General features: G+C 36.5%; 1 protein-coding gene and 1 long non-coding RNA gene across 5 annotated transcripts; one reads left to right on the top strand and one right to left on the bottom strand.

The window, feature by feature from the left end:
* Nucleotides 1-1705: 1705 nt before the first annotated feature.
* LOC113281243 (protein ROOT HAIR DEFECTIVE 3 homolog 2-like) lies at nt 1706-8347 on the bottom strand. 4 transcript variants are annotated; one of them, XM_026529928.1, is made up of 24 exons: nt 8182-8347; nt 6916-7240; nt 6658-6817; nt 6397-6463; nt 6200-6302; nt 6018-6088; nt 5834-5897; nt 5660-5719; nt 5523-5570; nt 5365-5430; nt 5189-5245; nt 4897-5043; nt 4750-4818; nt 4563-4654; nt 4095-4173; nt 3781-3946; nt 3504-3676; nt 3137-3399; nt 2959-3052; nt 2741-2878; nt 2551-2655; nt 2350-2456; nt 2153-2216; nt 1706-2055 (listed from the first exon to the last, which is right to left on the bottom strand). In XM_026529928.1, exons 3-24 carry the CDS (start codon nt 6809-6811, stop codon nt 1996-1998), a joined length of 2247 nt encoding a protein of 748 aa, XP_026385713.1. In that variant the 5' UTR covers nt 6812-6817; nt 6916-7240; nt 8182-8347; the 3' UTR covers nt 1706-1995. The 4 variants fall into 4 exon arrangements, with proteins under 4 accessions (XP_026385713.1, XP_026385712.1, XP_026385714.1 ...); XM_026529927.1 differs by having other exon boundaries at nt 6658-6813; XM_026529929.1 differs by lacking the exon at nt 6916-7240 and having other exon boundaries at nt 6658-6813.
* A 4625-nt stretch (nt 8348-12972) lies between these two features.
* On the top strand, nt 12973-14347 carry LOC113277352. The gene is made up of 4 exons (XR_003324870.1): nt 12973-13095; nt 13686-13807; nt 13918-14216; nt 14299-14347. It is a non-coding gene; the product is annotated as an uncharacterized LOC113277352 (long non-coding RNA).
* Nucleotides 14348-15216: the final 869 nt, after the last annotated feature.

Raw genomic sequence — 15216 nt, 5'->3', positions numbered from 1 at the left:
AATATGGATCTCACTGTCAAATTAGAAGCTCTTGGTAAATCTCTTACTCAAGATCAAGAGACTCATCCTATGACTCTGACTAATGATTCTGTTATAATTTCTTCTGATGACGAAACCAAAAGTCCTTGTTCGACTTTTAGAGATTGTGCTAACAAAATCTTTTTGATCACATCTGAAACGGATCATGATGATGGTACTACCTAACTACATTAAGTCAGAAGAGAATGGGAAACCATCTTCTACATCTACTGATGATCAAATGAAATCTTGTCCAAAGGAAACTTTGAACCGATTTCATGAAAATGATCTTAAGGAATACAACTTTCAGTCACTTGACAGGAAACTTATACTTCCTCCAAATACAGTGGTAAAAGTATTGAAGAAGTTTCTTGACTTAAAAAACTGAAAGATCATTCCTCAATAGAAAGACATAATATACCTCAACTCGACAAAGTCAACTCAAAAGAATCAGGAGTAAGAGTTGATAATCGCTTCTGGAAAAAGGTTCCTCCTCACTCATGGCGAAACAGTCTCGGTTTACATGAAGAACGATTCCAGAAGAAAGGGAAAGAAAGAATATATGTCAAAGGAAACAAACAGAAATTTCCGATAATTGTTTCATATAATCATACTGATGTACATCATAAGGAAATCCTTAGAATGAGAAAATCGTATGAAAATCTCATTGACAGAATTAAGAGAAATCTATCTATCTCTGAAAATTCTCACATCAGTACTGTTTCTCCACATGATCATACCTTTAGATCAAGGAAGGATCATCTTCTTGGAAGAAAATACTTTGGACAAAAATTTCCAAAGAAAAACATGTACTCGCTGTAAGCAAGAAAAGACTTACTCCGATACAACCTAGTTGTATGGAGATTGTGCACTCTCATCCTAGTTCGTGCTCGTAACTTTTGGGATGAGAAGCACATAAAACAAGAGCACAATTTTCCATTCTGGTCTCACCATCTTGGTCTTGTGAAATGACCTCTAAATAATGAAATATATCATATTTTGTTGATATGGCCAAAAGAAAATTAACTAAGGAGTAGCAGTGATTACTTCCAAGAAGCATTAGTCAAGCAAAGAAACAAAGAACCAAAAATTACAAAACACAACATTTAAACAAAAAGCCTTCATATTCTTACTTGTAAAATGCTTAACCTCAGGCCTCAGCACACTTCAACAGTTCATCTTCACTTGAACTGCCATTAGAACCTAAGTCCAATGCTTAAAACAACACTGAAAAACACAAATTGAGCGATTAATGATCAATAACAAAGTATACCGTTTGTCAACGGAGATTACTCATCGTTTAAGAAGCATAAAATTTTACCCAGAGTAAAACCTAGGATATCCTAAATAGCTTCTACTTCAATCCCAAATAATAATTCCAAAAACAATCACGATTCACGAATAGCTCCAATAATGAATAGTTCCGTTATCAATAGTATCCTCATGAAACAATAAAAAAAAATACTATTGAATTAACAACATGGTTCTACCGCGTAACCAATATTATCACGTTATCATAAACCTTTTGAGATTCAAGTTTTCTTGTCGTAAGACAACAGACCAGAAAAAAGATTTCGATGTGTAGGGTTTTATGATAAAGAAAGAAATTAGGAGCAAGGGGGAATGCTGCGGCTGAAGATTAGATTACGCTTTTGTGTGATTTTCGGGAAGGTACTCATCGCCTACGTTTCCTTACGGCAAAAAACACCGATTTTTTTTCAAAACCTCTGATTGCCCCAGGAACATATTACATACTAGTCTAACTGAAAAGATAATAAAAAAATGTTGTATTCCCTTGTACTTGTAACAATCTGTTCTGTTAAAAATTTGATGTTACACTGGAGTTAGACTAGGTCACCTACGGTCGGTTTCAACATTGGCAGCTTGCTTTATGCAAGTGTAGAACTAGAACTTGAGCGCTCAATACTGCTGATACTTTGAGAACCCGGCATAGAATTGGATGGTGCTAGAGGCCCCTTATGTTGACACACTTGTTCTCCAGAAAAATCGCCGCCAAACAGAAACTAACACAGAGACCTGCCCTTGCAACAGAAAATGATGCTTTTAGCATCTCATATGTTTAGTTCAACGAGTAGAAACACATGAAGAGACATCTGAAAGATCTCATACTCACCGGCCTATTGCAGAACTTTCCAACTAAATATCCAACAAACAAAAGGAGAAAGTAGAGAGGACTCCTGTTTCACCAGTGGAAGAAAATTAAGTTGATTACGAAAGAAACTGGCTGCGAAAAAATGGAACTAAAAAACTAAAGTTTGGTTTTGAAAGAAACAAACAGCAATTAAATGAAGAATGGAAATAAAGGATTACTTCAAAAGGAGCATGAATTCATTGGACCCAAGGATAACCATCACAGGAATTACCCACAGATGAGTTATCCAGTTGAAACTGCTACGCCTATGACGCCTATGAGCTTCCTGAAGAAAAAAAATTCAGCATATTAAGATAAGTGAATAAAAATGTTGCAAATATTATATGTGCCTATAATGTATACAAGTCAACCAAATGTACCTGCGCAGAAATAACCGGAGTAACGACGGATTTCGTCTCTGACATGAACTTTCTCCACAAAGACTTACATTGGACTGGTGTTATAAGTGTATCCTCAGCAGGAATCTAATCCACGATAGCATCAAAAATAAGAATAGATGTTGACAACAAATATATATGGATGACGGTAACTAATCAAACAGTAGCTGACCTCATCCCAAGAGCTTGTAGCAAGTGGGTCGAAATGAGCAACTCGTCTATCCAGAATAAAAGAAAGGAGTTGATTCGAAATCCTATCTGGCTTCTCATCCAAGCGAATGGCAGACATCACAGATAAAAGTCTGAGGGTCTGCAACACAAAGATGTCAGGTTTTGGTAACACACCAGAACTATCCTAAACAAGACAACTTTTCTCTTGTTAAACATTACCGCACTCAAGGCAACCATCGTTATGCTTACAATATCTTCCTCCCCAGTCCAAATTCGTATCGAATTGCCATCGTAATTGAAGACTGCTGAGAACCTGAAATTTTTTCCCGAAAGTATTGTTATGGTAAATATGAAGATAAAAGAGGAAAGGGAAGTTCCAGAGAGTTATAATGGCTACCTATTCTTCATACGAGTCAAAACCTTACTAACTTCCTCTCTTGCCCTTTCCTCCACCACAGTATTCGCAAAATCCCGTCGATCTTGGACCAATAAATCGACTTTTTCTTGGCTGAACGCCAAAATATTAAGAGCATTAGTAAACTTAGATAGAGCAGCCTCTTTCTCACGTTGAACAAGTTTTCTTATCAATGCCCAGGTGTTATCTCCAGCAGATTCAAGCAGACATTTCACTGGTTCACTAAGTGCTTCCGTAAGTTGATTCTGCGAGTTAAAAACACAATTCCGTTGAATCTAACTATTCTTTTAGTTATTCATGGGAACTAAAAGCAGGATTATAGATCTGATCGAGGAAACAATAAGTAAACCTCATAGTAGGAATTCAGTTCTGAAAGCTTTGCACAGCAAATAGACTCTGCTTGATCTGTAATATCGCGGAGTAGCTTCACCTTGACTTTTGAAGCATCCCAGTCGGGGATTTTTACACATGCATCTAGAAGCATCCCAGTCTGCGTTTTATTGACTTTTGAAGCATCCCAGTCTGCGTGTTTTACACATGCATGGTATATTTTCATAATGTAACAGTTCACATATTTTCCCCGGGGATTTTATTAAAGAAAAAACTGAACAGGATATAAGCTATACCTACAAGCCCTTCATCAAACTCACGCACAGAAGACTCAAGACAACTTCTGACTGCAGCAACAAATCCTTCTCCCTTTTCGACCGACTGTTTTAGTGCTTTGTTAAAATTATCAAGACATTTGGCTTGTAGATGTCTCAATAAAGTCTGGTAAGTAGGGTGCACAAACTGTATAACAGAACAAAGAGTTACGGGTAGAGGCACATTACCATCTGAAGAAATCAAAAGATTCAAAACAAAAACACTACCATATCAAGTAAAGAATCTTAAAACAATGAGAAAAGTGGGATATCCCGAATCTGGAAGATCTCCTTACTTGCAATGCCTTCAATTCCAACTTCTCTCGCTTTAGGTTCCTTACACTTTCGTCAAAGACGATAGCCTCTGAATCATATCTGCATGGACAAAGAGAATTAAGCAAGAAACCAAACAACTAATCCAAAGTGATTCCAAGGAAAAAACATGAAAAATCTGACAATGGAATCAGCATCCTGGTGACTTGGCCCCCACTATATGGTGCCGGCGATCTTCTCAAATATGAGGTCTATCCAGAGATTGACGTAGATATTGTATGGATTTGCAGAAGATCTAATCAGCATATTTCATCATCATGTTAAAAGCAAAGTTCCTTTTGATTACTTCAAAAACAGATATGGCCTTACTCGGAAATATATGCATCTAAGATAGATATTGTATGGATTTGCAGAAGATCTAATCAGCATATTTAGTCATCATGTTAAAAGCAAAGTTCCTTTCGATTACTTCAAAACAGATATGGCCTTACTCGGAAAGATATGCATCTAAGATAGAGCTGACTTTTTCTCCAAAGCCTGACACAAAGCCAGCTTCAACAGCTTCATCCAGTACCAACCAATCCTGGTCACATCAATAACATTATATCATGTACAAAAGCAATCATATGAGTAACTTAAGGGGAATCTAGGTATCTGAAAGCATAGCTGCATAAGTACCTCATTTGAGGTAAAGTGTCTGAGCTTTTCATTGGCAATCTCTTGACATTTAAAAGCCGCAACCACTACCTAAACGGCAAAAAGAAAACTATGACACAAAACCTGAAATTAGCAATAAAACTGATTCCCTACTAACAGTTTAAAGACCTCATGAGCAATAGGGTCGATGTCCTTATAGTCTCGAATGTTTTCCCATAACATCGGTAGAGTAGAACAACAAAATGTTGAAGCAGAGACACGATCCCACCGTCTTGGAGCAATAGACAGGATAATCCTGTTTTTTAACTGCTTAACCTGGCTAAACAAAGAAGAGTACTTGAAAGACTTGGGTGATGCAGGTGGTTATCTGATGGATACGAACACCACTTTCAGAGTAACAATTCTGAAACAAAAATAAAGGCCGTGACAAGCAATTTGGTCAGAGCATATTATTAAGTACCTCCTCCTTGAACTGCTCCTCCTTCTCCTCACAACTAGATAAAGCTACGACTTCAAACTTTAGACAAAGAGAATGATTATCAGCTAATTTACACAAGTTGTTCCCCATAATTCCAAACAAATAAGAGCAATATGTTTCTGGAATTGTAAGATTTTAAGGTTTAACATAAAACTTACATTACAAAACTCACTAAGAGGAGGAGTATCCTTGTCCGCCTCGGACTTGGGGACACCATCCCATATCTGCAGAAACGTAGAAGGTTAGGTATACACCATACATATCACACTGATGGTAGAACTTTGAGAGCAATGTCGAGTAGTACAGAAAAAGATACCTTCTGAATATCCTCTTTTAAAACAAGTTCCAAATGCTCAAATGGAGTCTACAAGGACAATGTCAAGCAGTATCAGTTCCAAACAAACCATAATGCATTCACATGGAAAGTGTGACAAGTACTTCTCGAAAACATACCTTTGTTTTATCACGAACGACAAATAACAAAGTCACTTTGCGCTGACTAGACATGATAACCTACACAAAACCGAATGCCAAATGTTAACCCTGGCTCATCCCACGTAAATCTTTTAATTTCATTGCGTGAATCCTACTTTTAGATAAACTCCTGACATGTTTAAACAGAGGTACCTTAAAAACTGTTTTTAGATAAGGCATGTTGGCAACCAGATTTCTACCGATGTCATGACACCACCTAAAAGAACCATTTATAATTGTCAACATCAAGCCAAGAAACCAATTTAACTAGATGGAGCAACTACGGGATTACATTCCTGAAGCAGACACAGTATAATGTGTTTAACTTGCGACTCACATGTTTATCAGTACAATGTCTGACACCGCCAAAGCAAAACGAGCACTTTGCTTCTCAAATTGTCTATCATTCTGAGTTTAAGAAGCAGGATACAATCATCATAAATTTGTCGGCAACAATGCTATAAGATTGAACCATCCGCCCACGGCCTTAAAAAATGAAACGGAAATGTGATACATCACCTGTTCCCTTTCTCTTCCCCCAGTGCCCTCCATATCCATGACAATCATGGAAGGCTCAACACCTACAGACTTGGCTATCCAAATTCCTTCGGTCGTTCTAGTCCTGCAATAGAACAGCTCAACAGCATTTCATTAACATAACATAAGTTATGCGATTCCCAGGCAGTGCAAATCAACTAACACAAGACAGCACCCACCTTCCCTTAAAAGCATCCATCTCCTTGAAATTGGTATGGAATAGATAGTTCAATAATGTACTCTTCCCTGGTGAAAAATCAAAAACAAGAGGTTTAGTCATTAATTTGGTAAGCATCCAAAAATCAATAGGCATAACATTCATAAAAGGCATATATCATATACAACAAACTCAACATCTATCTAATAATTTAATACATATAGGATGAGGTGAAATTGATAGTAAAAAATTGTGAATGAATGAGGCATGATGAGTCACATACCACTGCTTTGTGGACCCATAATGGCAACAACACCACACTCTGAAATATTAACAGTTTCCATAAAATTCTCAAATCCTGTTGCATTAAAAACTCCATTTCCATCTATTAGTTGTGTTGAACATTCTTCCTTATCTGCTTCTTCACCACCACCCATACCTAACTATAATTAATTAATTAAACCTGATCTAAAAATCTCAAAACCGACCAATAAGATCACAAAAATTGTTAATATATCAAGATATGGAGAGAAATACCTACCTGATGTATTCTTCAGAGAGATGTTTGATTGATTAATTAGAGATGAAAACTGAAGTTTTGATTGATTTTAGGGGAGGGTTTCACATCTGAGTGGCACACTTGGCATGCATGGGTACGTGACACTCAAACTCAAACTTCGTATTTATTTCTTCCTTCTTGGCTAAGAATAACACAAATTATTTTTATCCTGTTGAAGATATGTGGCCTCTTCTGAGCATCGGAATATTAGTGAAACCACGATGGCTCTTTCGGGCAAGGATACCTTCGGAACGTGACTGGCTACGGACAATGCTCTCTCTTTATATCAGCTCACTTTGGCGCTCACCTAGAAGAAAAGGAAGGAAAAATATGTAAAGACAGTTGACTGGGTTAACTGAAGATGGCATGTAGCCTAAGTCAAAGTGGTAAAAGCTCAAGGTTACAATCTGAGTTGGAGGCAGCAGAAACTAAGACAACGCCTATGTACCAGGAGAAGTTGCAAAGCTCGTGGGAAAAGGAAGGTGACTTCTTAGAGTGACTGTCAAGATGTGTCTCTCATAAGCAACAAGCCGAATAGCTCAGGGCAGCATGCAACATTTTAAAGGATACAAAGGAAAAATTCTTGTTTTTAAAATCTGTCAAAGTGAATTATGTACATAGAAATCACATTTCTTTTGCTGACAGTTTAGCCTAGGAAGAATAGTTTCACCCCTGCTAGGCACGGGTGTATTTCTTGCTTATGAAATATTGGATTCATGTTTTGTAATTATTTCATTAAAGCCTTTACTGTGCTGCAACTATATCCTTTTAACATAAAGGATTATCTTCTTCTAAGAGCAATTACATTCATCTATTAGCGGTTATATTAGAAACAAATCATGTTCTAAGAGCAGCTATATTCATCTATTAGCGGTTATATTAGAAACAAATCATGGAATAGCTCATACAACAGAACTTAAGGCATACCACATACGTACATAGAAAATCTGTACAAGTTCTCATGCAGAAAAGGAATAGAGTTCAAAATCTCTCCATATGAGCATGGATTTAAGTGCCTAATTGTTGACGGTAGTATTCATTCCAGTGTTGAAATTAAACCATTAGCATTTTGACCGGAAGTGACCTAAATAGAGGTATATTACCTTCCTAAGAAGATCAAACTATTCAAAATCAAATTATCAAACTACTGCTTCTGCAACTCATTAAACCTCATATACATCATTAACAACAAAAGAAACAAAAACCCCAAATTAAACTAAAGAAATTAACCCTAGTTTTTGTACGTACCTTTAAACGTGAAAATCGATAAATCAAGTGACAAATCCAGCTCGGGATTAGAAGCAACCCATAAAACTCATCAATTTACCATACTCTATCGGTTTTCTTTTACTTTCGTGTTTTTCTTGTTGTTCTTTTTTTAATCTGCTTTCTCGCTCCCGTGCATGTAATGATCTCGCCCTTTTATTCATGTAGAAAAGTCCCATTTTTGTTGGACTTTAGACTATTTAGTCCTGTCACCTAAGAGCAACCACAGTCATGACCAAATTTGGGGACTATACCCAAATTTGGTCCCAAATTCAGCCGCAGTGGTACTGACTAAAACCATATTTAGTCCAGTTAATTAGGGTTTGCGACCAAATGTGGTCGCCAACCCAGACTAAAATGATTAATAGTGGGACGGAAGTATAGTGGGCGTATGATTTCAGACGGAAGTATAGTGGACGCTCCACATCGGGCGTACGTATAAATAACGTATGATAATGGGGCGGATGTATATAGAGCGTTTGAGTTAGGCGTTATTATAAACACCGCCGGGCCATACGTAGATAAAACCTACGCCCCATAGCAGACGCAGTTATTAAAAACGCCTGGTTTGGACGCAGTTACTAAAAGCGCCTGGCCCGGGCGCATGTATTATGACCGTATGCGGGAGACGGATGTATTATTAACGTCTGTGTGAGACGCATGTTTTATGGGCGTATGAGTGAGACGCATGTTTTATGGGCGTATGAGTGAGGCGCATATATTACGACCGTCTGGAGTGGGCGCATGTTTTAGAAGCGTCTGGGATGGGCGCATATATTAGGACCGTCTGGAGTGGGCGCATGTATTTTAGAGGGTTATAATAAGAAATAGTATATCACTCTTTTATTTATTACGGAGTACATACACCGTCAGATAATAATCTGAAATCATCCAACGAATAAAATTCTGCAAGGAACTTGTCTACACTAGGATGACATTTACAACAGTGGTAGCTTCAAAAGTTCAAATAACAAATTTAAGCTTAAAATTCCTTTCTGAATGACTGAATCACAGTAGAAGGAGAGACCTGATCTATGTCCATGGGAAATTCTACAGATCGAGAAGCCATGATATACGAACCCGGTGAAGACGATGAAGTCGATTCTCTCATGAAAAAGAGAAAGAGAGATTTTGAAGAATCCATGGTTTTAGACACTGGAAAGAGCTCAAAATATGTTGAGAAAATTACAGATGAAGATGAGATTGACTCTACTCCTTTGATGCTAAGGATAAAGGTAAGAAGAAAGCTAAATTTTGAGGAACCTAGGATTTTAGAAACCGAAAAGAGCTCCAAATTTGTTAAGCAAGTCATAGATGAAATGTTGACTGAGGGTTCTGAAGTTGTTGCTAACTCTAGGGTTTTAGCGGATGGTACTCAATCTGAACCCTCATATGAAGAGGATGATGGTGGTGGATTGATAGATTCAAATAATTCCGTGGAGATTAATTATAATAGCTTTAAAATTGATGACCTTGTTTGGGGGGAAATGGCACCGAATGTATGGTGGCCTGGTTATATTCGTGAGAGAGATCAACTCAGGGTTCTGGTTTATACATTGTTTGGGGAGAAATGGCACGCATCTTCTATAAACGTCTCACCCAGACGCATAAGCCATTAACGCCCGAAACATACGCACTTTATATCTCCGTATGAATGGGACGCACTTTTAATCCCCGTCCCTGTAGACGCACTTTCCATCCCCGTCCCATATCCGGCGTTAATTATACCTACGCCTCAATCAAACGCGCATTATACCTACGTTTCACTCAAGCGCATAATATAAAGCCGCCTAATCAACAAACGTGAATATAATTTCCGTCTGACATCGGGCGTGTGTATAAGTTACGCTTCACCAAATTTGGTGTTCTACCACTGCGCTTGAACACCCAGAATACCAAATTTTTTTGGTTTTTAGTCTTACTTTTGGTATTTGGTCCGTCTCATGGCTGTGGTTGCTCTTAAGGCCTTATACGGGTATATCCTAATTTACCAAATCTGCAACGGATTAATCCTTTTCTTAACAATTTAGTCCAAATCAATTTTTTTAGTTTTCAAAAATGACCCTACTATAAAACACTGAAGCCGTACTTTCATTTCACAAGTCTTCTTCTCTTACTGCAAATTTGATTCCGATAATGAATATGAACAAGCGGAGCTTAATTCAAAAATCGTAAATTCGAGTTTATAGAGAAGCTAACTTCATTCAATTTCCATCTTCAAGATTCGGCTCAAAAGCTTGATTTCAGACATCATCGACATCTGTTGTTGAAGAATTAGCTTGAAATTGATGCGGGAGATCAATAAAATCACCAACAACAATTGAATCTTACGATTCATCAATAAAAATATTAAAAAGATAAGTTAAATCTCTTTTCAATCTTTTATTTTCGATCATAACAATTAAATCTATTGTTTCAAAAATAAATCTTTGAAGTTTTTAGGGTTCTTGAAAATTAGTAGCGTTGCTTGACAGAAATGTTGTTCATTGGAAATTTGAAATAACGATTGTTAATTATTCTAATTGAGTGATTGTTGATGTAATACGCCTACCAATTAACAATAGACGATTAGATTTTAAACCCCCTAAGTAAGGTTCTTTGGTCTATTGTAGGGCTTGAAATTTTAGGATTTCGAGTATAATGGCAACATTGGTGATTGTTGTATCATCTTCGGCCGGAGCTTAAGGCAAAGTCCCTTGTCTTTGTTTTGTGGCACATTTAGAGATTTAAATTTGTGAAACCCAAAAAAATCTTTGTCTTTTGACACATTTTCTTCTTGCTCTACTTTAAATCTTATATCATATTGCTTGGGTGTTGATCATCTAGGATTCTGTCTAAAGCTCCTTGTCTTTAGCAATGAATTAATTAGGAAGTGTGTGAAATGTCCGAGTATTCTCATTTAATTATATGTCCAATGCCTCGTTTGATATATAAACAAATGTCCAACGTCAATGTTTTATGACGATTATGCAATTATGTCCATATATTACATATCAACAGTTGCTTTAGGTTGAAATACTCTATACTCTCTGGTCTAAAGTCTCTCATGTTACTCAAAAATAGATGATTGTTGATTATGAAGATTCGGTGAAATTGAAATTGTCTATTTGATACTCATATATGTATAGACACCAGGAGATGTGGATTGCAAATCTGAAACATATTAAAACTTCTACTTGCATGCAAACAATAATTAGGAGATAATGAAAAAGATTAGCAGTGGTGAAATAATACAATCTGGCGCACATGTGAAAAAGTGACTCCATAAGCTTATTTTTGCATAAGTAACTAGGGTGTACAAATTGGTGCACACGGGAAATAAATTGACTTGATAAGTTTATACTGCATACATGCCTAGGAGTACAAACTGGTGCAATATATGAAAACTAAAGGAGGACTAAAGTTGAGAACTGCTAAGACAGCAGAATGAATTATAAAACTTTCTCGGGATTTTTTTTTGAAAGAAATGATCTTTAGGTAATAGAATTTTGGAGGTCACCAATGTGCACCTGCTATTGTTAACGTGTACATAAATGTACACCTGCTGTTTAACGTCTACAGAAATGTACACATGTTGATTTTAACGTGTATATAGTTGAAGCACATGCTGAATTTTTGAAACTTCTAGGTTTGAAAGATACTACTTGATCCCCTTCTTGATTTTAATGTACACCTGTTGAGTTTAATGTGTATATAATTGCCAATCGCTGGAGATGCAGACTTTATGATCGTCGTTACTATGACAGAGGCATGGTAGCGGAACTGAGCTAGAAAATATAATGGATGTTGCTTCCACTAATATAATGCGTGGAAAAAGAACCGAGGTATATATATATCTTGTTTTTCATCTTACTGTATATGTTTGGAGCTATACAATTGGTGTTCACGTAAATTACCTAGTTATTGGCGAAACTGTAGTATTCTTGTTTGACTAGGCCATGCAAGTTAAGGAACGACATATGTTTTTCCCTGTAGGCCTATTTTTATCATGCACACATTCAAGAGTTTCTTCACTTTGATAAACAAATCATGCTACTATATAGTGTACCTTTATTAGACTATTTAAAGACAGTATATTAATTATCTCCAACTGTGCACACTTGTCCAGATTGCTAGGCTATTACACATGACTCATTCTTGTGCGCATGTATATAACAGTTAACTTAATTTGTGTATTATCAATCTCCCATCTAAGATTTTATTAAGCCTATCTTGCCTTTCTGCATATTTCTACTGATGATTCGTCATAAGTTGTGCAAACAAAAGAAAGGAGAAAACTTGGATGAAACTAGAAAAAATAGAAGCTTCGAAATGTGGATTTAACTAGCTCTCAATGAAGTTTCCATGGTTGTGGTGTCTGTGAACTTTCCATTTTTACAATGCCTTCATGTAGTCGCAAATTTCGGTTAAATCATATTACCGTTCATTTAGCACCTAGGGCGGAGACGAGATTTTATATAGGTCACTATTTGTGGACTTGTTAAATTTGTCCTTCTGACTATGAATATTGTCTTTGTTAGTTGTTGCTAAGTATAGGAACCCATTAAATTAGGGTGTACAAACTAGTGCACATGTGAATAACTAAGGTGTACATAATTGTACACATGTTGGTTCTTAATGTGTACATAATTGTACACCTATTGTATATGTTTCTCTCTGTCTATATGTGCTTGTTCTGTTTTACATGTACTTACTTTTTGTTCGATTGTAGCTGTATTGTTGATAATTTGTGATTGTGTTATCTTTGTTTCAGGATCCTTTTGTCAATGGAGAGAAATTTCCAGCCGTTAATTTGAGTTTGGCACCGAAGTTTTACCACAAAGAGGTTGCTCTTGAACATTTTAAGAGCTGGAGTATGTTCCAGAGAACTTGGCTCATGTCAGAAGCTACATGAAGGTTTGCAAGAAACGTGTAATTCTTAATTACACATACTTTATGCCCATCATTAGTTTTGTTTGCATAAAACTACTTAAAGAATTTCTAAAAGCTTGTTGGTCTTAAATACACATACCATATGCCCATCATTTGTTGTTTTTGTATACCGAAGAATTGTCTTTTATCCTTAGCAGTATAGCTATTCCGATTCAACCAATTAAGTTCTTCCTGTTTGGTGGTTTCATTTTCATTTACAGATGTTAATTATTTAGGTGTACGTACGTAGTTGTACACATGTTATTCAGTTTGAAGTTTAAGAAATTAGGGAAAACACTAATATGTACATAGTTGTACACTCATATTATGTTATTTAGGTGTGCATAGTTGTTCAAATGTTGATTATTTAGGTGTAAATAGTTGTAAACTAGTAGGATTATATTTTATGTATACATGTATATGAACCAAAAAATTAGGGAAAGAACTGATTGTACAGGTGTTGGATTTTCTATAGGTGTGTACAAAAGTTGCACAATATTGTGCTATCTCAGTAATATGTGCATGTTTTGTGGTGTAAATGTTGGATTTTTATACAATATATATTTTCTTTACAGTTGGAAGTAAAACTAGGAAAATTCCGGAATGACTGGACATATTTGAGGTGACACGTTCAAAGAGAAGCAAAACATCAGACCCATCGGAAGCAGTGATGGATCCCGTGGCAGTTGAGCAATATGTATATTGTTATGATGATTGATAATTCGTTCTTTTTTTCCAATTGAATCATGACAAAAATTTCATTTGCAATTCATACTTGTATTAATTTTGAACCTGATCTACTTGTAGGATCAAATGGTGGATATCCAGAAGCAGGCAAGCCAACTTGGATCAGGAGTCGTTTTATCTGGGCGTAAAGATATAATTTATGCTGTGTTGGGACCTGAAAAACGGGGTCGGGTTTGTTGTCTTGTTACTGTGAAGACAAAAGAGTTCTGTGGTGATGACGCATCACCCAGTAAGGTTGCGAAGCTATGAAGTGAAAATGCCTTAGATAGGCTTTGGCAGCTACCAAAGAAGATTTTGAAATGGCTACGAAAAGAATTTTGGAACTGGAGACACAATTTTCTACATTGATAAATCTGATGGTAAGTAACAGTTCACCTTTATAGCATGTCTAGTTTTCAATGTGCCTGCTAAAATGTGAGTTTTATTTCAATTGGTTTTCAGATGTCAAGGGATCAACTGCAACCAAACCTGAACAGTGAAGGACTTGAGGTATTTGTGCATTATTCCTTTATTAATTGTGCCTGATAAGCTAAAATGGATACGACTCTCTTTACTGCATAATAAGTTTGGAACGGCCGGCGCTAATAATTTGTAGCATAGATACATATTTTTCAGTTGAGCAAATCTCTGTAGGACGTTAATAATGTTTAGCTTGGAGTTGCGTAGACCTAGCTTCTATAAGTTGTTATTATAGTGACCACCAAAAACAGTTTGCAAGCGAAGTTCATAGTTAACTCGAGTGATCCACATTCGATGGTGTTTTGTAACAACTTCGGTCGATTTGTTGCAGGATTTCTTGGATGGTACGGAATGTGTACAAGTTTGTACACCAATGTGAACTAAGATTTGTGAAAAATGAGAATTATATAGTCATATGGGTACTCTTTTTGTAGCTCTCGGAAAGAGTTTTCCGAATATATAAAGTTTGCGAATTTTGGACAAACGGTCCAAAAGATAAATTGTCTTTTAATTCTTTTTATATTATTTAAAATTGTTGACATCATCATGAGTCATTTGGACTAAATTGTAAATTAAGAAGGTTATATATGTATTTTCCTTACTTTAAATAATTTTTGGACTAAATTGTACCTAGTTAATTCGGGATGGACTAATCCGTACTTTTTGACATGTTTTTGGACCAAGTCGTTTTTTCCTTTATTCATCCGTAATTCTCACCGTAGACGTGTCTAACAGATGGTAAATGGCAAAATTATCGGTGCATTAAGGTCCGTCAGGGCCGTCCTAAGCATGGGCAAGCTAGGCGACGGCCTAGGGCCCCAAAATCTCAGGGCTTCCAAAACTAGGTGCTATTTTGCCCAATCAAATTTTTTGTTTTTGCGGTATCTAAAATCTAGGAGC

Source organism: Papaver somniferum, chromosome 5 (genome assembly GCF_003573695.1).
Source record: "Papaver somniferum cultivar HN1 chromosome 5, ASM357369v1, whole genome shotgun sequence".
In the NCBI taxonomy this organism is placed as follows: domain Eukaryota; kingdom Viridiplantae; phylum Streptophyta; class Magnoliopsida; order Ranunculales; family Papaveraceae; genus Papaver; species Papaver somniferum.
Note: the sequence above shows the minus strand (reverse complement) of the source record. Positions and strands in the feature narration are given on the sequence as shown.

Coding starts and splice junctions, on each gene's coding strand:
- LOC113281243 (XM_026529928.1), bottom strand. CDS start 6,811: ATGGGTGGTGGTGAAGAAGCAGATAAGGAAGAATGTTCAACACAACTA. Junction 3,400..3,503: donor AACTGAATTCCTACTATGAG/GTTTACTTATTG, acceptor TTTAACTCGCAG/AATCAACTTACGGAAGCACT. Junction 2,217..2,349: donor GAATTCATGCTCCTTTTGAA/GTAATCCTTTAT, acceptor CTGGTGAAACAG/GAGTCCTCTCTACTTTCTCC.